Genomic DNA, 25,455 nt, shown 5'->3' with positions numbered 1-25,455 from the left:
GCACAACTGTGAAAGATCCAAGACTGCTGCTCCTTGCAAGCCCAGTCTTCTTCCCTTCTCAGTATTCCCAGTCTTTGATAGGATGAATGTGTCAGACAAAAAAAATCAACCAGTTTCAATTTACTGGTCAAACAACAGATTTGGGCAATACCTCTTCATAAAACCATTAGAATCAAGCAGTTCTGATGCTCCCAAGGGGTAGATAACCCACTCTCTTGGTTATGTTGATGTTTGGATAGCAAGGAAAAAACCCATTCTACAGAAATACTATGCATGTGAAAAGGAACAGTCAGTAAACATACCAAAAAAAGTCCTGTAACAGCTAACTTCAGACACAGCATAACAGATACCAGTTATGATAACTTAGTGGATAACTTTATTAGACATTCCCATGCTTTTCCAGACAAAGCATCACCAAAAATTCATTTTTAGATTCAAGACCCCAGTTAAGATCAGGTTAATTTCTATTAGCAGAATTCTTCAAATTATCTCAGTTAGTGGTTTAACAGATAATCTGTTACACAACTTCTTAAGTGTATATGTGAACTGGTAATCCTCATCAATTAAAGTACATAAAACACTACTCCTCCATAAACCTGTTCTGAGAAGAAACATTTCCGTCTTAAATTAAGTGTTTTATAGAGTAAGATTAAGAGGCTTAGAACCTGACAAGGCTGGGTGGTCCACTTCAGAACTACACTGCAGGGTGTGAACATAAGCAGAGGAAAGCTAAAACAATGTTTCAAATCCAAACTGATTCTAGTGAAGATACATTTCATTCTGACATGGAGCAGCAGGAGCCTTTAGTTCAATTTTCATTCATCAGCTGGATGACGTTAAAACTATGCAGTTAAATCCAATAAGAGAGGAAAAATGCCACACAAAACTTTAAAAATAAAAACCAAAATTAACAAACTTCAAAGTACTTACTTTCCCCTCCATGAATGTTTTGTTGTGTAGAAACAAGCAAGATCTCTGTTTTCTCTAATTATATTCATTCTGCGCCAAGACCTGAAAACAAAGGAGACATCCTGTTAGCACTCAGGATTCTTATTTAAAACCAAAGTTCACGAATCATCAATATGCTTCAAGACAAAAAGACTTTGTTTTTAAACTTATGTTTATCAAACAATACATGGACCAACTTGCACAAGAATTTTTAGTTTCTCCACTGTATTTGTTACACTAGCTATTTCTTAACAGTACCAGATTCCAGTAAGTTATGCCACATTTGTCATATTACAGTCACTTTCACTGCACCTTTGCATGCTCAAATTCAACTATATTTTATGTCATCTCTAAAATGCTTTACTCTCAAAAATCGTATTATATAAAATTATTTGAGTAGTCTCTACCTGTAACTCCAGCTAAACCAAAGTCCTACTGCAATTCTGAAATAAACAGTAAGGAGATACCTGGATACATAGAACAGTTTGTTTTCCAGTCTGAATCAGAACTTGAGGTTGAGAAACTTACTTATAAGCTTAGCATTATGATTGAAGAGCTGACTAAGTACCATTCCTATGCTGTAAAAGTTTAAGCAATCTCACCACTAACAACATGACATGCTTATTTCACACAGAGGGAATATCTATTCCCTAAACACACACACAGAGGAATTAAGTGAAACTTCCCCATAATTGCTTGAGTAGATCATTGCTTTAGGAGTTGCTAAGTTCTAAGGAATGCTTCTAAACACTACTATTTTCAATGCCTGAAACAAATGCATGTTGCGTAGTTGGGAAATTAATCTCCCTTTTACTTCACAATGCTGTTATTTCATATAACAGCATAACATATTTCATATAAGGAACTTAAGCAGACATTCCCTGATTAAGTACAAAAGTGAAGTTGCCACTCTCCATTTACTGCTATGGCATTAGCTTTATTTTCAAATGTGTTAAATTAGGCTTCCCTGTAACTGATTGAACACTGGAACTACTCTCAGGTTCACACCAATAACACAGTGGCATCCCCAAAATACCACACACTAATGCTGGTCTGCAAGAACACAGCTTGCCTGAAGCAACTCTCAAGCAACCCAATTCCAGTCAGCGCCCCACTGAAAGTTAAATAACAACCCATTATCTTTTTACATTTGGCTAACTCTGCTTGACTGGGCAAAGGAAGATTTCTTATTTTGAGATGGATGACCTGCAACATTAGCTCATTGCTAATTTCTACTCTCTAAGACTTCAGGTCATTTTCTTTCTGAGCAAAGGCTGTAGCAGTTATGGAGTCATAAGCATGAAGAATGGATAATCTGCTCAAAATGAACTCTAGAATTCCTTCCCTCAGGTGAAGAGCCAGCACAATCATCACTACCTACTGAAGGAAACTTGAAGTACTGCCTCTGGGAAGAGAGAAGAGCAGTATTTACATCTTTCAATGACTCAGTCTTTGAGTCAAATTTTCAGAGTTAATATTCCAATGACTCGCGGTGAGTTAAATTCTCTACACCCAGTTTTTTGAAACAAAGTTTTATGAGGGACAGGATATTCAACAGCATTATTGCTACTGACTGCTGACATCATCTACCTGGACCTATGCATTTGACACTGTCCTGCCTGACACCCTTGCCCCTAAACTGAAATTACACAGATTTGACAGATGAACAACTCAGTGGACAGGGAATTGTCCAGAGGGTTGCACTCTAGCAGCTGCAGTCAATGGCTCAATGTTAAAGTAGAGATAGTGACAAGTGGCATTCGTCAGGGGTCAAGACTGAGACTGGCACTGTGTTACCACCTTTGTCAGGGATATGGACAGTGGACTCTCTGCAAATTTGTTGATGACACCAAGCAGTGTGGTGCAATCGACAGGCAGGAGGGAAGGGATGACATCTAAAGGGATTCTGACAGGTGGGAGAGGTGGGTCTGTGCCAACCTCACAAAGTTCAACAAGGCCACATGCAAGACCCTGCAGCTGGGCTGGGCCATCCCAAGCACAAATACAAGCACGGTGGAGAAAAGCTTGAAAGCAGTCCTGAGGAGGATCTGGGGGTGTTGGTTGATGAAAAATTTGACACAACCCAGCAATGTGTGCTCACACCCCAGAAGCACATTCTGAGATGCATCAAATGAAAACTGGTCAGCAGGCTAAGGGAGATGATTCTTCTGCTCTGCTCCACTCTTGTGAGACCCCACCTGCAGTACTGTGTCCAGCTCTGCGGCTCCCAACATAAGGAGGACCTGGTCCACACCTTTTGGAGTGAACCTAGAGGAGAGCCACAAAGATGGCCAGGGACAGAGCTGGAGCACCTCGTCTATGGAGACAGGCTGAGATGGGGGGTTGTGCAGCCTGGAGAAAAAGCAGCTCCAGGGAGAACTTAGAGCAGCCTTTCAGTACCTAATGGGACCAACAAGAAAGCCAGAGAGGGGCTTTGGGCATGTAGTGACAGGACAGAGCGACAGCTTTAAACTGAAAGAGGGGAGGGTTAGGTTAGATGTTAGGATTAAATTCTTTATTGTGAGGATGGTGAGGCATCAGGAAAGGTCCAGAGAAGTTCTAGACACCCCATTACACCAGCCCTGGAAGTGCTCCAGGCCAGGATGGATGGCGCTCTGAGCAACTTGGTCAAGTGAAAAGTGTTCCTGCCTATGGCAGCAAGGTTGGAACTAGATCATCTTTAAGATCCTTTCCAACCCAAAGTATTCTATGATTACTCCTGAAGTTCTCAATTTTGCTAGGATTAAGAGCTGTTATTATTATTACCATGGATAAGAATCAAAACAGTATGCTCTATGCAAACTACACAGATCTTACTGTACAGTAGCACACTTTACATCTGGTAATTTTGTTTTAAAGTTATCTTTCAGAACAACATGTCATACACTCAGTCTTCATGTCCCTTTTTAAATGCCATTTTCTTGACATTGACTAAAGTATTAGTAAAAATAAAGTAAGAGGCTTATAACAAGACTAGCTTTACTAAGTACAGGATTAAAAGATCTATTTATCTGTAATTCCAGTTTCACCAATACCAGACTCCTCTGACCAGCTCTATTAGGTCTCCCAGACCTGAACACCACTTGCTCTAGAGCATTTAAAGCAAGATGTTCTCAAGGTTGCAAATATCTACTCCTAATAATACAAAACTAAGAAACATTCATTTATGAGCTACCAGCAGCTTCCAGAAATTTTAACACCGGCATCTAACCAGAATCAGGATACGGATGCATGAAGTATTGTACCTGAAGTGTAATAACAAATTCAACAGACTGCTTTTTTGTTTAGATGAAAACCACTAAAATCATTTAGCTTTCATGCTTTATTCACTATGCTTTTGGACAGTGATTGCAAGCATCCCTCCCACTGAGGAGACTAATACAGGGGCAATACATGACCAAGTCTAGCAACAATTAATTCTTGTACACATTTTCCAGCAGTTTAACAGACAGAAAAGGCTAACAACAGCCTAGTGTTCTGAGCTGCTGTGGTAAAGCCCAGCAATTATTTACCAGTTGTCTTTGATTCCACAGTAAGAACAAGATAAAAAAAAAGTTCATACCAAAGACAACAGTATTTTAGAAGACACCAAGAAATTCCTCTTCCTTTGCTCATTCCAGCAAAACCACCTCTCTTGTGTGGCACCTCTCTTGTACTATCCACAGGGTCATACACTGTAATTTTAGCACCTAAGACAGTATAACCATTGACTTTGCAGAACACATCAGGCTTTACCATTAATCAAATTTAGTCATGTTGTCAGTGTAAGCTATAGCGGCCTCCTAAGTTATATATTAATTTCCTAAAATAAGACAACATTCTTGTTACCTTTACCTCTTCTTCCTGCATTCAATAGACCTTTAAAAAGTTGCCTGACTTGAAACAAAAATTGAGTAAAATTTGTTATCTCGCTCATAAGAGCATCCAGGACAATAAGGCACTAACTTGAGCAATCATCTTAATGTTCTGGAGTACCTAGGAGTAGAGAAGTCACAACTTCAAAGGTTATTTTGAATACTTCACAGCACAGCTATTGCATATCCCATACTGATGGCTTTTAAAGGTTTGATACTAGAGAAACACCCAGTTGTTCTATTTCCATTGGAGCAGAGGCAAAACTACTTTGAAAGTAGCAGTTTGTAAACATGATTGTCTTAGTTGAGGGCATGCTGAATACAGCCTGTAGTCAAATAATCCAAGGATTCTGCAGGCAAAGTATTGTCTACAACTCGCAGCTTCTTTTGGGAGCCTAACAAAAGCACTCTCCAAAATCTCCCCTGGATATTTTAATCAGCTTTTTCACAGGACTGAAGTTCAACAAGACTTTTCTATTTGGTTCCTGTAGTACTGTAAATAGCAGTGAAACAGCCTTAGGGGAAGAGCTGAAACCACATTTTTGAGTGCCTCATGTACCAGAAATAGCAACCCTTTAAACTAAACGGCCTGAACTGCTTCCAGGACTCCCCCTGCCTCAGAATTTAAGCTACACAGAATCATAGAATAGTTTGAGTTTAAAGGGATCTTTTACACAATCTATATTCGACCTGTATGCACTTTGCACTTTTCCAGGATTTCACATTCTTTAGACAAAACTACCATCTGGGAAAACAATCTATTTCAGGAAACTGAGACAAGTCAGTCTCAAACCAGCACTTGTGGAGTCAGAAGAAAAGCTGTGACCTTGCAGACATCAAAGCAATAGGCACAGCTGTAATTACATATAAGTTTCCTTCAATTTATTAAATAAAGTCAGAAGTTTGGACATGGGTTCAAAGTTTAGTGCAGAATTCAGGTTGAGTTTTCCTGATTATATTATCTATTATTACAAAGCCTCAATATCTTTCTTTAACAAAGGTTTAACAAGGTAGGATTCAGAGCCTCACACAGGATTATTATTCTGTTCCACTACAGGGAGGAGTAAAATGCTGATAAGAAACTGAAGTGTCTTGGGCAAAAGAGGAAGAGAAATGCAGATAAGAAACTCTGATTTTGTTTTAAAAAATTATTCCAGCATGGCTTAATACTAGTAAGATTTCCTGGAAAGTCTTTACTACACAGGGACAAATAATCATAGCAAGCTCAAGTGTGACTCTTCTGAGAGAGAGAAGACATACTATGAGCATAAAAACAGGATCCAGCTGGAAAGCAATGAGAGCAAAGCACTAAAAAAAACCCTAAGGTTCTGTTATTCTGTGGTTCTACATACCTACCTGCTAGCTTAAAGTCTGGAGCCTGATTTCCAGTCACCTACACCTCTGTAGCTTTAAAGGCATTATTTAAATAAGTGAGTTTTCCTGCACTGAAATGTTTTACCTGTCTACATTTCAGCCTCCTCTTTCATTGCTGTGGTCACTAAGTGGCAGAGGTTTGCCTTCAGACAGACTCTTTCTAACAAGCATTAATTTTTCCTCTTCCTTGAACAGTATTCTTCTCCTAAAGTACTACAGCCTAATTAGCTGTGGAAACAGACTTCATCTGTAGCTTAGGAACTCCCAGTCCTTTTTGTAAGGGGGGGAAAAAGATCCACCAGATCCTTAAAAGAGGCTACATGCAACCTGCCTCAGTGATAGCAGCAATCCCACCTTCAGTGGCCCAGGACCGAAACAGGCTGAGAATTCCAGCTTTACTACTGCCATAAATGACAGTGACAACATCAGAGTCCACCCTCCAGGTAACCCATTCCCTCACTGAGGACCAGTGTTAAGGATAGGAAAAAGTGTGGAAGATTCTGGTTGTCTTTTAAATTTATATTAGCATTCTGCTTTACCAATGAACCAATCTGATTCACCAGCTAGACAGGTGAGTATCAGAACAAAAGTATATACCCACTAAGGGAAGGAAGAAAAAAAATAGTGTTCCTTTCAGTCATAGTTTAGCAATCCTGTCATATTTCTTCAGAATAATGTTCTGTTTTATTAGTGAGGCAAGGGAGTTGTTAATTTTTTTTGACACAAGAATAGTTTTTTGGAAGCAAATCAGGAAGCTAAGCAGTTGAAGGTTAACACTTCAAGATATGGTTGAATGCCAGCTGAAGAATTATTAAGTCAGTAAGTTTCACTTACTGAGCTTCAAACAAGTCAAAAGCAAAGTCACCTCCACAGTATAAAAAACAGATCTGGCTTTAAAGACCAAACCTCAGCATATCACTTAAAATCTGGATATACAAAGTGATTCAGTCCCTCAGGACAAAAATGTGTTTGGAAACTATGAAAAATGCCACATGACACCCAGAGGAGCAAGCAATACATACAAAATAAATCTTTCAAAAAATGTGTTCCAACAAGGCTAAAATACAAGGTTAAAGTTCCTGGAAAGTCTATACCACACAGGGACAGAAATACAACCTTGTCTCCAAACACTCAGATATTTGCTGCAAATGGAAAAAACTGTCAGTAATAATAGAAAGGCGCCAGTAACTTCTAGTTAAGTGTTCTGGCACTTGGCTGCTTATAGTAGGAAGAATTAGACCAAGCTGCACATCTATGAATTGAAGCAGGCTAGAGCCAAGCACATTTTCACATCTGTAATACTGGTCCTGTTATTTTGATTTTATTCATCAAACTGTTTGTGAACCACCTTCCTAACTCAATCCCAAAATGAAACTCAAGTCACTAGTAATCCCTTCAAGAACTGCCTCCTTTTCAACAGATCTCACCACATGCAAGTAGCCTATGCAGACAAATCTAATAATCAACAAAAAAAGTCTTCCGCTTCAGAGAACTTTAATTCTAAAACCAGGAATATTTTCTGAAATGCAGTATTATCTAACCAGTGCTAAGTAACATGAAAAAAAAGCAGTTATCTACTCCGACCATCACATATCTTATTTGTGAAAGAGCACAGGAGAAAAAGGGACAACAAATTTCAGACTACATTAACTTCAAAAGCAGCCACACTGCAGATATTAAGTGCATTCACAGGAAGTCGCTGAACAAACTTCTAAGCCTATGTTTTCCCCCAAGCAGAATGCTCAAACACTCCCTCAGCTTGAGAACACCAAGCCAAAAAGAGAAAAAAGACCTCTCCCTCCCAAACTGAAGTGCTAAGACAATATTTTAATGGCCCAGAACTCAGCCCTCAGTAGAGGTATAGCGATGAAGGCACAAGCTTCACACCACTCCACAGGAAAATCTATGCCAAAGACTGCTGGCAGCTCACCACAGACAGAAAACCATCCAATATGACTGCTTGTTTTGACTTTCAGAAAACAAAAAGCAAGCTAAAAGCATGCATGAAAGGAAATCAAATGTTCGTGGAAAAAATAAGAGCATTAAGGGTAGATTTTCTGAAAAGTGCATCTAGTTCTCCTCATGCTCTTCAGGCATACTACGAGCACTCAAAAAGGAAATAAAATCTCATCGCTGTGAGAGCATATCTCCGCCACATCTCTCCCACCCTTCATAAATTATTTCCCAAAGCTTCTCCTGACGGGTATATTTTCATCTGAAGCAGGAGAAGGAAAATAACGTGTCTTTTCTTAATGGACACGTCAATATTCTCTTAAGAAAAAAGACAAATTCTGTAGCCCGGAGGCTACAGAAGCCGCATCAGGTGCGGGACATGCCGAGCGAAGCGCCGGGCGGGCAGAGGCTGGAGAACAACCCCAGCCCTCTCCTCAGCCCGGATACAGGAAGCGAAGGGCTGCGAGCGGCTGCTGACAGGTACCACGCTGGGGACGAGGGACGCCGGCTCATAGCCCCAGGCCCCTCACGGCTGGGGCGGGAGCGGGGCTGTGCTGGCGGCAGCATCAGCCCCCGGGCGGCAGAGCGAGCGCTGCTGCTGCCCCAGCCCCGACCCCGACCCCGCTCCCCGCACAGCCCCGCGGGCCGGGCGCGCCCCCTGCCCGCCCACCTGGGACCGTGGAAGGAGGCGGGGGCTGCGGCCGACGCCCCCTCACCTCCCCCGCCGCTGGGATTTACCTGGCCGGGGAGCCCACGCTGCCCGGACCTGCCGCCACCAGCAATGCGCTTTCCCGGCGATAAGGGCGAAGGGGCACTGAGCGGAGCTCTCACCCCTTACCCTCCGGCCGGCGGGGCGGGCGGCAGCCGCTACACCGCTCCCGCTGCCTCAGAGCCTGGCGCTGGAGGCCGCCATCTTAGCTAGGGCAGCGAGACCGCCCCCTCGGCGCAGCCGCCGTGCGGCCCGGAGCCGTCATGGGACGCGGTCACCTGATGTGTTCCGCGCTGCCTCCCCCTTCCCGCCGCAGTCACTCCCTCCCTCCCTTCCTCACTCCGTCCTCCTTCCTTCCTTCCTTCCTACCCTCGCCCCTTGCCCTGCCCTGCCCTGCCTTGTTCTGCCGGGAACCGGCATGGCTCCGTGCGCAGGCGCCGGGCCGCCGGGGTGCAAAGTGCCCGTGGCGCTCCCCTTGCGCGTCGCCTGAGGAGTGTCAGTGACCGGTGCGCTCCTGCCCGAGCGTCTCCAGGCCGTGGAAGGCGCGTGGAACAGTTAAAAAGCCGGAGCACGCTGTTTAATTATGCACATTACTTACGTGACTGTAAAAGCAATGTTAAAATGCCACATTAAGGCTGCAGAGACTGAATCACTGATTTATGTGGTTGGCTAACCACCCTCCAGATTTGTTACGGGACTCTTAAGCTCCCCGTCAACTTCCCCATATTCTGCACCAGATGCAAGGGTTCCCAAAAATGTTTGCAAACTACGGCAGCGTTATAACACGAGATCCTTAAAATGCCTACTGATCGGAATAAATATTTTGAATATTTTAAAATATGATTTGCATTAGAATACTATGGTCTTTCCCTTAAAAGAGTGTCATTAAAGCCTGCAGATGAAGAGAGAAATGAGGAAAAAACTGTAAGTGGAACTATCTTGGTGAAAAATACCAAAACCACAGGTGTTAATTTTTTTTACTATCCTTGAATATCCTTTTCACCATCATATCTACTCTTGAGAAACAGCATGGAGCTGAGTCAGGGGAGATTTAGGGCAGATATCAGGAGAAAGATTGTCACCCAGAGGGTGGTTGGGCACTGAACAGGCTCCCCAGGGAAGTGGTCACAGCACCAGCCTGGAAGAGCTCAAGAAGCTTTTGGACAATGCTCCTGAGCACAGGGTGTGACTCTTGGGGTGTCACAGCAGGGCTGGGAGTTAGAGTCGATGATCCTTGTGGTTCCTTTCCAACTCAGGATATTCTGTGATAATTATCTGTCTTATATTTTGCTTAAGATATTTAAATATTAGTCAGACATTCTTCTGTTAAATCTAGTCCTCTGAATCTGGGGCACTGTGATAGAATAGCTCTGATGAGAAAATAACATATTACTTCGGGGAAGCTGATAAATTGCTTTTGGTTACAGAACTTCAAGGGAGGAAAAAAAAAAGATTTAATGTTTTATTAACGTACTAGGAATTGTAGGAATCTAATTTCAGAGGGAGGTCATATGATTCGGAAGAGTTTCTTTGAGTGCCTGGAATGGTTTTTGGACAGGTTTGGAGTGGTTTCTGGTTTTGTTGATTAGTTGCCTCAGAGGGTTTTTGGTTCAGGGGGGTGTTGATTTTGTCTCAGCACTTATTTTGCACTGTTAATGTTGGTAAGTAAAATACATCAAGTAAAGCATCAGCTTGTTAGCTGTTTATTACTCGGGAACAAAGAATGACACTTGAGTAATGAAATTGATGTAACAAAGTGGTAATCAATGTTTTCATGGATGGATTTTAATCAGACAGCACAGATTATATTTCAGTATATTTATTCCGCTCAAACTAATATTTCAGTAACTGTGTTTTCCTCTATTTTTAGGCATGCTTTTGTGTAAGTAGTGGTGTTAACTTTGGCTCTAATACAAACAACTGATAAAAGAAAAGGAGGATACAGATTGAGATAAATTTGAGAGATAATGAAATAATAATTTTGAAATTATTCAGAGAAAAAGCAAACAAGGAAGGTGTGTTTAATAGTTCTGACAGGAACTTATGGAAATTATATTGTACAACGTGGTTCAATATCTTTCAGCAATTAAAGCAGACCAGGATTTCATTACTGTCTAACTGTAAAGTATGTGTGAAGTTACCTTGTGTGCAGAAAAAGATATTATGGTTTGCTTGGTCTTTTTTTTTTTTTTTTTGTAAGAGATGACACTACTGGATAGTTTTAGGGATAGGATCTCATTTTTCTGTGTAACCAAAAGTTTGTGAAAATGCTGGAATGCAAAAACTGTGTTATTAACACCAGCAAATTTAAAAGCTTGCTGTTTTAATTTAAAAAGAAAGTGAACAAAACCCTCACTCCATTAATGTCAATAGCAGTTTTATTATTACCTATGTCTGACACAGGTAGTGTTTTGCCCTTAGTTTTCCCAGTCACTTACAGAGTCAGAAGTCATATCAGAGCCATTCTCACTATCAAAATAAGAATAGCAAAACACAGGTTTGATGCCTTCTTGGAAGATAAAATGTTAAATTGCTTCAATCCATTTTGGAGAAGCAAAACCAAGTTCAGTTCTTCCAGATCTTTCACCTGAAGTACTGCAAATGTCAATATGACCTTGTCCATTTAAATACTTCCATTTGCAAAAGAGTTCAGGCCATCTCCAGTCTAGAGAGCAAGGTCTCTCCTTACCATCCAATTATTGAAATCTGGAAGGAATGAAGAGTTCTAGTCCACCACTAAATAATTAATAGTCCACTGGCTATTTTTGAGATCAGCACCTATTCTGAAAGACTGTGGTTTAGGATGGCTGAATTCTTCAAGCAGGCTACAGTACAGGTACTGTAGAGCCAATGCTAAGATTCTCTACAGGAACAGCAAATATTATGATTGTAAATACAACCTATAAGAGCAGAGATCCTATTACTTTTGAGACAGATATATTGTGGTTTATAGCAGCAAAAAATAAGTTTCTACCTGGCCTGCAAGCAGCAAAAAATGGACCAATTATCTTCCCCTCCTAGTACTAATGGTAGGGCAGAATTTTAGATCATCTGTTTGGACAAATGAGAGATTTTTCCATCCTTCCTTGTCTTAGAAGAAAATAAGTTCCTGCTAGAACTGGGAATAGTTACTTTACTCTCTTACATAACTTGCAGTGTTGGAGGGTGCAGGACCATCCACTCTAAGGTCACCTACTATTTTTCTGCCGTGAAGTAATGGGGATCTATCTAGTCTTCTTTAAGACTGGATCTAAGAGATACAACACAGCTTAGTATGAATTTAGGATAACTAACAGAAAATATCTTAATAATTGTAATTTTAAATGACCAAATAACAAGAACAGCAATCCCTTTACAGCTAATTATAGTACTTGACTGAGAAGGGAGAACAGAAAGATTTTGAAAGGGGGGAAGTAAATGTCAAAGTCCCACATAAATCTGATTAAGAAACATGCCTTTGGAAACCTCTGTCGTGGATTTTGTCTCTTTTACTGCAAAATTGTTGTAAATGGCAAAATGCAGGTTACACTGAGGGCCTTCTGGAAATCAGACCCATATTCCTGCATCAGTCTTTGTTCTATTCCTTGTTATACCAAAGATGCATTAAGAGTATGCTGACAATCTGCCAGCTGTTCAGAGCTCACATCAAATTTTTATGTATCTTGACATATTTTGTCTAAAAATACCTGCAGATAATAACGATAATTTATCTTCTCTGTGACATTTATTAACAGGTAACTTTCGGATGCTCCCCATTAATAATTCTTTATTTCCTAATACACTTGTAAATGATGACTTGTTGGTTATCTTAGCTAATGGCTTAATAATAACTGTAGCCTTAGCTAATTAACTTTGTGATAAACTTTGGTAAATAATTAATAAGTATCTTCAATGCAGTGATGCATGCCAATCTGTATTCATATTCATAGCATTCATCCAATAACTCTTCTTCTGTTTGGATAATCCTTTCATTTTGGCATTGGCCTATGTGCAGTAAACACTCACATATTAACTTTTGAGCTCTTGATCCATCTATACCTTTGTATAACCTGGTGTTTTTGGTGTGTCTTTTGAATATAATCTACAAATTATCTTTTAACTCTTTTACCTTCCAACAGATAAGTTCCAATATTAGTTACAATCCAGTCTTAGTATGTGGGTACATCTGGTGTAAGAAAAGTGAGTATATCAGATTTGCTTAAAACCTCAGATGTCATTCATAGTAGAAACAATCTTTTAATGGAACTAAATACTGTTAATGGAACAATCTTTTAATGGAACTAAAACTAAAACAATCTTTTAATGGAACTAAAACTGTTAAATGCTGTAACAGTTCCTAATGAAATTACTGTTTGAAAAAATGTGTGGTTGTATTTTTTCAAAGGAAAATGTAAAAGAGAAATGTATTGTTTATTGCATGTAAAACAAAATAGCAACCAATTTATAGAGTAAGTATTTAACTACCTTATCTTTTGACTGCATTTAGTCGGGTTGTTGAAAAACAATCTGTAAACATATGTTCAGTGGAAACCTTAATAAAATGATGATGGAAATTCCCATATACTTATTTCATCTTGGGAATTCTTCGCCTTAGAATTGCAAGGCTGCTTAAGGTAAACTGTTCTTTGAAGTATCAGACCCTGGGGACCATTTTGTGATAAAAGGTGCTGTGGATGTCCCAGGTGATACTTCTTCCCACTGCTGACACACAGCACCTGCAGGGACGTGCCCTGAAACACAAAGAGGCATTGCAGAAGGAGCACACTGTGAGAAAAGTGAAGGCCTGTGCAAAGAAGAAATTGAAGTTCTGGAAGAGCAGAATGGGCCAGTGTGGTAGGAGGGGGTTTTACACATGGGACTCTCATAGGATGGATAAGTATCTTGAACAACTGAGAAGGAGAGTAATCAGGCAGCTTCTGCTGTGAGGCTTTGATGTTTGAAAATTTTACTGTGAACCGGAGAAGTGCTTATGTAGGGAGAAGAGGACTTTTTCTCAAGAAAACTGATACAGGCAACTCACAGAAGAGGGAAAGCAAAAGTAGAAGATATACTTAGCTCTGGCCTAGAAAAACACTGTTAATGATACAAGTAGCTGAGAAGAAAGACTGGGAATGTCTAGGAAGGAGACAGAGATTAATCTGAGGAATAGAATAGGATGATAGAAAGACTCAAATGTAGAAGCAAGGAGTGGGAGAAAGGGTTTACCAGAGCAACAGGTTGCAAAAGACAGGACAAAAGAGACAGTACCCACAACAGTCTGCTGAACTAGAAACCACAGTTTTTGCAGGATAACTCAGGCTGAGAAACCTAATTCCCATTTGTATCTGACATCCTCTCTAGTGGATCTCAACTTAGTTCTGTTGTTAGTTATTCTTAATACCAATCAGAGATCTGTGTTGCAGATCTAGATGTGGTATATGATATAATTCCACATCATAACTATGTGGATTTTAAAAATAAACCTAGAGAATTATGCATTTACATACATAAATAACTATGCAGTATCGACATTGTAAACCCAAAAGTCTTTTAGAGTTAAAAAATTCCAGAAGATTTGGATTGCCTTTGCAAATAATTGCATGCTTGTGTATAATTTTTATCCATGGGAACTTTGCCTTATTCACTTCACAAGATGAAAGGACTCATTGAATCCACATGGATGCTATGCTGTGTTCTATTCACATTGCTCAGTTTTCTGGCCCAAGAGATTTATTTAGTGTACACTGTACCAGCTCTATTATTCGAGCTTCAGAATATTCAAGCTTACTAATTTCCATATTGGCATTTCTGTGACATTGTTCAGTACACTGAGTACTCCAGAAACATGAATTAATTTATTTTCTCAGCATCCTTCTGCTTCTAATATTTGACTTCTAATAGTTGAAAGTACATTAATGCTTATTTTTCAGCGTATTCCTAATATAATATAGGAATACGCGGAAAATATGTGTATAATTTTCAAGTATCCTAACACAACTTTTAAAGATCATGTTTTTTAGCAAAAGCACACTTCTCCTATTAAAAAAAAAAAAAAAAATTGCTATTTGATCTCTCCCTGTCTCTTTTTATAGACACGAGAACAAAAACAGATGACAGTGTACCTTGCAGGCTTATTCAATGTATTGATCTGTGTGACAGTGTGACATGTCAACTTTTACATGTCTCAAGTATTTTAGCACATGCTCCTGTCTTATAAAATTCACCTCCTAAAGATATTGCATTGTCAATTTCATTGTCAGTTTATTTATTGAAAGGTGATTTTTGTGGAAAGTTAAATTTAAATGCTAGTGCAGGAGTGGGAATGCTATTAATTTGAGAAACTGGATATTGACTGAGTGGCTGAAATATATATTCAGCAATTAGAATAACAATAAAACAAAACAAATAAAATAAAATAGTTAAGTAAAGTTATTTTGAACACTGAACTATTTCAGGAGCGCAGTGAATTAGTGGGACAGTAGGAAAATTCAGTCATTGGAATTTTATCAATTTTTTGGTAAACCAATTCTACTAATTTTTTGGTGGAGCTATTCAGAATCACAGTGAGATTCTTGCAGTGAAGGTGTTTAATTTTCGTCATCCAAACCAAAAGGGCCTTTGAAAACCAAGCAACAGATTACTGTTGCTCATACAATATAGTTTTCATCAGCAAGAGTTATGAAGGAGTCATTTATACTTGATTCATCACTGCAGCCTGTAGAGCCATAGGGGAAAAGTACGTACTAATTCTCTGATTCTTTAGTCTGGGGTCAAATCCCAGAAGCAGAAATAAATGAGATTATAATGCCCAATGGAAATAATTGTGGACAAAACAACAAACAGGAATTATTAACCTTGCCCACAGTGTCTCAGATGATCCTAAAAGTCTTACTATTTTCAGAGTGCAAGAATGTTCTTGAGCATATCCAATTTCATAAAAATTTGTTCATGAAGCACAGAGAAGAACAGAGGAAATTATGATATCATAACTTGCAGGCCAAGCCATTGAAATTATAGCCTTGTGAGAAAAAATGTAAATCTGAAAAAATATTTAATTTTTCCTTTTTTTTTTTTTTTAAGCTTCCTATAGTCAAGTAGCATACTCTTTACAATTTAGAATGACTGCTAGCTGAGAAATGCATAACCATTTAGGAGTGATACAGCTGCAAGGTGTTATCACAAAAACAAAAGAACATTTTATTGCCTAATAACATTCTTCAACTCTAATTAGTCTGTGAACAGATCACTACCAATAGCAGCAGTAGCAGCAGCAATGAAAAAGCTTCTGGCTAAAAGGCCTAAGTTGCATAATATGTGAAAGCTGTGTTGCTTTTATAACAATTAAATCTCAAGCATTATCTGTATAGCCTGTATTATCTGTTAGGGACCCCCCACCCCAATAATAGCTCACCCTATATGCGTGATCCACAACTGGAACATATTTGCATGGTGGATTTTACCAAAAATGTGTTTTGGTTTCATAGACATCCTAAAGTAAAACAGAATGCAATTATCTGATTGCTGGAAGACAAAAAATTCCATGTTAGTTCAAGCACTGTTTTATTGAACTATGATCAGTTTCTCAAAGCATTCAGAAATTTCATTATGAGAATACAGCAGGCACCCCTAGCTCCAGAACCATAGCACAGAAAATGGGATGCCCAACACCTGCTGCTTCCCACATTTTGGAGGCTATCCAAATCACTATCCAATCACTATTTAATCCTGCTCTCCAAAGAAACCCTTTACAACAATTTCAAAACTTTGTCTATCTTTGTGTGTGCTGGTTTGTAGTATTCACATGTTACTAGGCTACTTAAGTTGCTCCCTCCCCACCCCCTGTCCCTTTTTTGCTATGAAAAAATAGAAATTATCTATAGTGACTTTCAGTTCACTTCAGTCAGAATATGTCTGACTGAAGTCATCAGTGATGGTATTTCGGGCTATACTCCTATGTGTAGCTTTACATCTTGGTGTAATTTCCCTCGGCAAAGTGTGGCACACAAAACCACCCTGTCCCTGCAAGGCAGAGCTGGCATGTCTGATGGCACATGATGCATCTGATTTAATTGACATTTGAACCTGAAACTCCTGATGGAGCCAGGAAAAGCCTTGATTCTGGGAGCTGTGCCTCCTCCTCCTCAATGCAGACACATCTCAGATCTGAGAGGTCACGCGCAATTACCCTGGAGTCCTTGACTCTGAATCTCCAAATGACATTGTGGAGCTCCTGAAGAAAAATAAGGTGATTGAACCCACAGAGGTGGGTGGTATTCCCTACAGGCATATTCTCACCTTTATTGTTCACAGGCAAGAGGTCCCATCATTATGTGAGAAATGTTTTAAGCTCTGTGCAACATCAGTGATCGCTAGTGCTGGTCTGAAGGAGGGTGGGGAATATTCCTAGGCAACACACCCTCTCCTTGGAAGAAGGCTCAGAAGAGATGGGCACAGGTGCTTATAAAGCTCGTGTTATGAGCTATTTAGAGTGATAATCAGATTACATCCACATTAACCGCAGAAGGAGGGTGTAGCATATTCTGCAGTAATGCTAAACTGCATTGCAAGCCGTGGACATAGAGAAGCTGATTCTTTGCCTTTCCCCTGTTATTGAATGACAGCTACAACGTAAGATTGCTGGACACAGTGAGTCATAAAAAGAGCATCAGTCAGCATGATTTTCGGCTCTTTCCCATTTCCTGTAATAAGCAGAAGCAGTACTTTGGAAATTTCTGTTTTCTTTTGAGTCGGTAGATATTTTTTCTTATTGTTACAGTTTCACCTTCATTTCCCTCATGCTGTTGCTGGTTTCGTTTTTCTCATTATGACCAAATCATTGAGGCCCTTACCAATTTCTCAGTCTTGCACAGATACTGGTATTTTAGATTCTGGTGTTGAAAAAGTATTTCACCCTTAATATCCAGATCACTGGGTCATTTGGCTGAATTAATGGAAACAGAAGTAGATGAATGTGAGAAAGCACAAGCAGCAAGGCAGAAAGTTAACAGCAGTAAGTTAACACCCCTTCTAGCATTCATTTCAGGCAGTATGTTATCCATAGTATCTTCCCACTCTTTTTGCTTTGCTTTGACACAGATCGTGACCATCAAGTGGTATATAAGGCATATGCTGTTGTTTTTAAGCATAAGCATATGGACAGTTATGTAATCTTATTTAGTGCTAGTTTGTTTTTTTGGCCAAATTCCTCTGAACTTCTGCTGTCCTATTTTTAGTGTATGGTGGAGAGGCATGTAACAAAAGAAGCTCAAATATATTCTTATCTATACATCTTAATTTGTGGAAAATACAAATTATTATTGTACTATACTAGTAACCTGTTTTGGATTATATGAATTAATCAGCTTTTTGATAAATTACTTAACAGTGAAGTGAAATTAGCTAGTGTGCTTATTGAATTAGTTGGTCAGCAAGTAAGTGCTATCCACTCGAGTGAAGGGTAGACTAAGTTTAAAACTGCTTGAATTGTCCCTCAATAGGGGTGATGTTATAACATGCATGAAAAGGACCATGATGACTATTCAAAAATAACAGAATTCTTTTGTTTCAGCTTCTGGTCCAAATTGAATTTTGAGGGGAGGAATATCTTCCACTATAGGAAAGTCAAGAATGAAATTCATGAATATATAAGCCAATTTTATAATTGCTCAAGCTTTTTACTGATGGTTTTCATCCCAACATGCAAAACAAGTGGTTTGTTAGCAAAAAAGGCACTGAGCCTGTTTTTTTTTTCACTACTGAACATGTTCAAACTGAGTCTTTTTATGAAGAGGTAATTATTTTCTTAACACCAGATATGCTGATTAATTATTTCGGTGTGAATCTTATCATCTGAAGTGACCTGATCCTTACAAGGAAATTTTCTAGCACAAATAAGATTGCAGTCAAGTAAGGTATAGAATACTCTATACAGAACGGTACTAAAACTGAATTGTTAGCTTATTGTATTTGAATAAACTAATATATTGGTAGTAATTAAGAGAAAATGAAGCATTTAATTAATTTGCTGTTATTTTCTTATGTAAAAATGACTTGCAGTTATGTCTTTGAATAAAATTTGGTATTCTCTCTGACAAGTGCTTAGAGACCTGGCACACCCAGTTTTTTAGGAAAACTAATGTAGCTTTTGACAGAAGCACAAAGTGATGACTTGGCACATGGCAGACAAAGGACAAACTGTTCAGTTGTGGCCCTAAATTTATTTCAGTGCTACCAGTAAACAGGGACACAGCATGGACTTTGCTGATTAAAAGCAGAATTAAAAAGCCTGAAGCTGCATTTGACAGTGTTCCAATTTGTAACCAGCTCAACACATGGGATTCTGTTTCCTTTTACTTTGCGGCTTCCGGCATCCCTATGCAGAACATTACTGTTTCATTGTGGGTTTGTATATTTTCTTCTCTCTAGGAGAATTTATTTCTTCCCCTCGATTTCCTGGAGAGACTTAATAGCCCCCTGCCCAAAATCTGATATTTGCAGCTTACCATATTGTTCCTTATTTCACTGCTCCTGCCTTTGCCATCTAGCAGGACCTACCTATTCCAGCCTTTCTTAGGTGAATGCTCTAAGTGTGAGGGATTAGAGTGGAACTGTGCATGTGTGATATACTCATCCCACAGGTGAGGATTTCCAGGAGGTGGCTTCAAGGTAAGTGTTGTGCATATCTTCACATTTCCTTTGCTATTTTTATCTCATACATACCCTTGTGTGTCCCTTCTTCACATCTTGTCTGAATGGGCTTCAAGCAGAATTGCTCTGTACTGCAAGAGGCAACACAAAGTTAATAATTAATTTCTGATCAATAACTTCATCTACCTCAAGAAGTACCTTTTTAAAATGTGAATGCTACTATTAAAAGCAATATAAATCTGTTACAACAATAAGTTTGCTTACAGTGTATCAAAATTTTTTTTACTTACATTAATACAAAGTCTTGAAGGAGAATTTGGAAGTGGGAATTTCCTTGCCATTAATTATTTCTCAAATTACAGTCTTAACCATTAATAGCTTAGGGCTTTAAAAGTTTTATGTTGTAGATTTTCACAGAATTAAAAATAAACAAAATTTCAAACTTGCTAGAACATCTGTTTCTAGAGCAAGTATGTCTTTCATTGGTTTTGATAGAAATCTTGTATCTGCATGTGGCAACAGCATTGGACTTCAGATGACAAAGTGTTTAAAAATCCCCAGCTGAAGTTCCCAGTGTTAGACCAAGTGCCCAAATACATTGGGTTGGATTCATCACTGTAATCAACAAGAGGTAAGAAAATGCTGGTGGAAAGTCTGTGGTCAGCATGGAAATTTAATATAGCACAACTAAGCCTGTAATCAACAGCACAATGATCAAAGATTTTTTCTCTGTTCTTCCATTTAAGGTGTCTGGCTTACATTAGCTGGCTATGGGAATTAAGCACAGATCAAGACGAACACAGGCTAACAGGTCAGAAAAACGGTCCTCTTCTGAAGTTTGCCATTGAATATGACTCAGTAGAAGTTCTTGTCAGTGAAAAAGAAGACCACGAGTTAATCCCTGAGCCAAGTGTAGTGGTGAAGTTTGGTATTTTCTGAGGCAGCAAGATCTGTTCATTTTACACTAGCTTACGTATCAACTTTCTGCATGTTATCTAGAAAAAAATTGTTAATATCTTTTCTACTCCTTTAAAGCAAAAGTTAGTTCTGGAAGGGCAGAACTGACCTTTTACCATCCAAGATGTTTTTAGCTTCAGATTCAGAAGACTCAGAATGGGCTAGATCCCTTTTAAAACAAACTTTCTTATGATCTCTTACGATTGTGAAAACAGGATTTCTTACAATACGTGGGAAGCTGCAAACACCAAGATCTTGTCTAAGCAGTAGGTGGCAGGCTGCTCCCAGTAATCCTTAGGAAGTTGTGACAGCCCTTCTTAATGCCCACGGGGCTGTAGCTAAAGGTGATGGGAAGAGAGATGTAAAGGTGGGGAGACTCCTAGGGTACAAGGAGTCTCCCCTTGTCTACCTAATTTCACAGAGCATGCCAGGAATACTCGAGGCAGCGCTTACCAGGCGAGGGGATGTTGCTCCCCCACGCCCTGTGTTATCAGTTCCTAGAGTAACTGTGGCTGTTACCCTGCCCTGCAGCAGCTCGGTGACCTCGATCTTCTTTTGGAGGATTTGCCACTGTTGAGGAAAAGCTAGTGCTGTCATGGCTTTGACACCTCTGCACAACAGTATGCCTGTAGTTTTGTCACCATTTGGAAATCCCTTTTTACTCCAGAGACCCCAAAGAGTTTTTTAACCAAAATAGAATTTAACACATGGAATTATGTCTGAGGATGTCGGTGGGTACACCACAGCCTCTACTGATCTCTACATACACAAAGCAGTTCCTGAACAGTACCCAAAAAGCTGGGTCTTTTGTCTTTTGACAAAAAAATTTTTTTGTGCTTACCCTTACCTAAATGATGTTTAGGTGGAACAAATCTTTTCTCTTTATAGCAGATTTTATTTTGAATTCAAATTCACCTTGAGGGGTGAATGCCCTGCTGCTGATAATTAATGTACTTAAGGATGCACCTTATGCCTTGGCTTTTCTCATACGTTTCATTTCAAGAGAAGCCTGTGGTGCTTACACAAACTGCCTTCCCCATCACACCTGTTTCTCATGCCATTATTTTGCTGACTGTCAGACTCTGTCTAGTGTATACCAAGACATTTCATTACCCACCCAGGCTCTTGTATCAAAGTAGAGGACTGTCCAGACACTGCTGGAAACCACACAATCCAATGGTTGGTAAACACTTGGGGGAGCTGCCCATCCACTATGCAAAAATGTTGGATAATTTAAAAAAAGTTGGAAAATAAAAAAAAATAGATTTTCGTACTAGGAAAGGCATTATGAAAGTAAAAAATAACCAAACATTATGGAATTTATATTTTTATCAAGATTATGCTAATTTTAGCTGCTTCTATATTTAAGCTAACTCTTGAGACTGATCCTTTGGGCTCTGCTGATGGTTAGTGGGACATCCCATGGATATGGAAAATCAGAGTTCTTTTGGGTTTGCTTTCCTGCTCAGGCTATGTTACATTTCTACTGCATGCTTTGGCTAGACTAAGATTATGCCATTCATATTCAAGATGCTTTCTGTTGCTTTTATCTTCCTTAAAACATGATAGAATTTCTTTAGAACTCATACATGATGAAACATATATATTTTCTGAGTTCCTTTCTGTGTGTCATGTTAGCTTGCTATCAGTTTTACATTAGTTGCTTAGTGTATAAATGCAAGATGATTTGAGAATGGGGTGCTCTCCAGCTATGCACAGTTCCTCTCCTTCCTCCCTTCTATGCACTCTTTCAGACTCAGGGGAAATCAGGAGTGGTCTTGTCACAGTAACATCTGCAAGGGCTCAGTGAACATGTAAGCACATGGTGGAAATCAAAAGCGCCTCTGAGAAGAACAGAAAGAGTAACTTCAGGACTTCTTGACAAAAGAGCCCATTTTCAAAATTTTTATATTTTATTATTAGAAATCTCCCAAACCCCTGCCTATGACCATTCCTATAGTATTTCCAGTTTTCTTAGAATTTACACGAAACATTCTTTACATTTACATGTAACATTCTTCTCTGCAATGCAGTTCATTTAAAGTTTGTCATTGTTATTTCAGGATACACAGCTCTTTCTTGAATAGTCAAGACCTATCATCATCAAGAGCTTCATATTAGACTTTGTGTTTTCTCTGATGACAAATATAGACTACATTTTAAAAATACATCCTAAACCAGAGAGATATGTCATTATAAATAACGCACTTAAGAAGAGTCGAAGGATGTCTGCACCCTCCAAAGTGGCAGTTACTTCATTGAAATAAAGAAGAAAGTTTGTTTAGAATGCTCAGTCTGCTTTGATAATGCAAGCTATGGTTATGAAAATCTCCTAGCATTTTGTTTAGAGTTACTTGTTTGAAGCATCAGGTGAATAGGTATTAAGTGATTGTTCTGCAGAATATAGGATTCTTCTTAGAGCTCAAGTCAGGCAGTCATTAATGACAACAGCACTTCATAATGAAGAGTGGTCTTTACAGCGGGTTGGCATTCAAACCGTAGTGAAACCTCAACCAGACAACCAGACCAATCAGTCCAGCTAGTGTTTTTTTTTATAGTATCGATATTACTGAATGTATGGTCAGAAAGGGAGGGAGATAAATCAGCAGAGACTATGCTTGGTGCATACGGTGAGGTTCAGCGTAGTAGTTAGAATGAGGAGCCAAGGGGATTAATGACTCATTTGGTTCACATACATGGCCAAATATTTTGGTCATTAAAATATATAAAAATACAGTATGTACTCACTGTATTGTTGTCCTTCACCTCTATCCTGTCAGTAAATCAGAGGTGAGAGCAAATAACTTTACAAGAGAAGACAACTCAATAACTGTGCGGGAGATGGGCTAACCACAGCATTGCATGGTTTAATATAGCCTGTCTTTTTCAGATCCTTCTTTCCAAACATTTAACTGAGTGAAGAGAAAATTAGGCCTTCATTTAGGAAAAGGAGTCTTCTATGTGTTTATTTGAAGAGTACTCCAGATTATTGCGCTTTTTCATCCACATCTTCTTTTACCAAGAAAAGAGGAGTCTGGTTGTTGTGGATAACAGACTGATAAAGCTGTCTTCCACCACCATATTACAGAGGATACAGAAGATTCTCATGTACAGCTACTTGTATCAGTAGCAAATGACTTCATCTAAATACAAGTTTAGCATTCTATGTCTGAATTGTTCGTTTGACTGCCCTGGAGGAATCGACCTGCACTGTAAAAGTATTTCTTCATATAGATTCTAATAAAACAAGTGAAGAAACTGTTGTACAACAAGTACAACAGTAATTCAGTAATCACATTTATTTTCATCTTAAATGTGCATGTTTCAAAAATTCTGAACAAGATGTAGGCATCAGATCTGCTTCAGCTCTTGCTCCTTCCTGAAGAGCAGCCAGGAGAAACTGTGAGAATGCCTTCGAATGGAAAGAATGAAGGAGCTCCACTTCCAAGAAGTACTGGCACTGTGCTCACTAGTTGTGGGTATTATGGACTTTTTCTAGTCTGCCTGTAATTATTGATCTAAATGCTGTCAACACTTGTATTTTAGAGAGTGGAGAGCTTACCTATTTGGATCTTAAATTACAGTCCACATTTATTCTTATCATCCTAAAGAAAAGACTTTATGATCACACTGCCTTTTATAACTTTTCTTTCCATAGTTTTAGCTTACAGGGTAGATTAGCCAGGAGAATTGCTGTGTCCTCTGAAGTCAAGGGCTCACTGTAGGAAGTGAGCAAGAGATTTAGCTGCTGTAAACAAAGCACAAAGAAATTACCTTTTTTTGGACATGCACATGACTGCAGCTAAATATATACAGAGGCGAAGCCAGGACAATTTCTTTTGCCTCTATCTACTTTGAACTGATAAATGCCATTCTGCTCTCTACAGATTTTTTAAAAGACCACTGGAACCTCAGTCTGCAGGATGGAAAAAATTTATAATGCACTGAGTCTCAGGAAAAAAGGTAGTGCCATTCTACAAGAGATGTTAACAGAAATCAGCAAAACAGGACTTAGTCTTTTAAACTGTCTTTCCAGCTGTACCTGATGTCCTACACACGATCTTGCAGGTCTTTCTAGTGCTCTAATCCCTTTGAAGGTGAAGTTGCCTAGTCACAGAAGAGACCATGTAATGTAATAGTTCAAGTGATATTCTATTATTTCAAGAGCAACTCATTTATCTATTTGAGTATTAATACTTGGCAATTTCTGATGAAGAAGCATTAGTGTCTAAATCAATGAAGTTATCTGTTTATAGGGAAATGTCCATCTTTTATTCCCATCTTTATAAGAAATGCAGTAAGAAATACAGTAGTTTTAGCTCTTCCATGCCAAGAATAGAATTCTATGCAATATTGCTGACACCACCTCGGCATGGATTTGTATGGGCCAAGGTTATGTGCCTACGAATAAGCATCTTTATACTCTCATCATTACTCTTAAATTCCAGCACAGTAAATCATTAACATTCTTTGTAGAGTAGAAGTTTTAGCCTTTTTTTTTTTTTTTTGCTGGAGAATAATTTAGAAATATAATTCTTGTCTTTTGGGGTTTAATCCAGACTTAAAACTGTTGGACTGAATAGATTTACTTTTTTTAAAATTCAAATAAAAAAGACTGCATTTGTCATTCTGCTTTCTTACCACAGCTAAGAAAATACATTACAGTGAGAGGAAATAATGTCATTTGGATCCAATGTCTCTACATTACTTGTACAAATGAACATGAGTGATGCTTGCTGAGCCAATATTACTCTGGAAGTCAGATGCCTCTTCTGTGCTGACCCACTGTGTTCAATATTCAGGCCTGTGGAAAAAGAAGTTCCCAAATGAAATCAATTCAGTGAGAGGAGGTTGTTGCTGACTGAGGTGAAAAGTGCTGTGTGTGCACTACTGTCTACCATAGGCACCAGAAAACCCTGCTGCAGAGCATCTAGTTGCTACTGTAATTATTGTAGAGACAGATGATGTCACTGCTAGAGGGCAAATTGAAGAGCTTTATGCCATCAACTTTATTCGTATCAAAGCAGAAGTGCT

The 25,455-nt window shown here is 39.0% G+C and overlaps 1 protein-coding gene across 2 annotated transcripts in view; it reads right to left on the bottom strand.

Annotated features, from left to right (window-relative positions):
• The window catches only part of DNAJC13 (DnaJ heat shock protein family (Hsp40) member C13), a 57,006-nt gene extending 47,928 nt beyond the window's left edge, over window positions 1-9,078 (bottom strand). For both annotated transcript variants that reach the window (XM_059847569.1, XM_059847575.1), the window contains exons 1-2: window positions 8,868-9,078; window positions 931-1,011 (exon numbers count right to left, since the gene is read on the bottom strand). In XM_059847569.1, the coding sequence (XP_059703552.1) occupies window positions 931-998 (68 nt within the window). In that variant the 5' untranslated portion in view covers window positions 999-1,011; window positions 8,868-9,078. The remainder of the gene's footprint in view (window positions 1-930; window positions 1,012-8,867) is intronic.
• Window positions 9,079-25,455: the final 16,377 nt, after the last annotated feature.

Source organism: Haemorhous mexicanus, chromosome 1, assembly GCF_027477595.1.
Source record: "Haemorhous mexicanus isolate bHaeMex1 chromosome 1, bHaeMex1.pri, whole genome shotgun sequence".
In the NCBI taxonomy this organism is placed as follows: Eukaryota; Metazoa; Chordata; class Aves; order Passeriformes; family Fringillidae; genus Haemorhous; species Haemorhous mexicanus.
The sequence above is the reverse complement of the archived record's forward strand: the minus strand, read 5'-3'. Positions and strand labels throughout refer to the sequence as shown.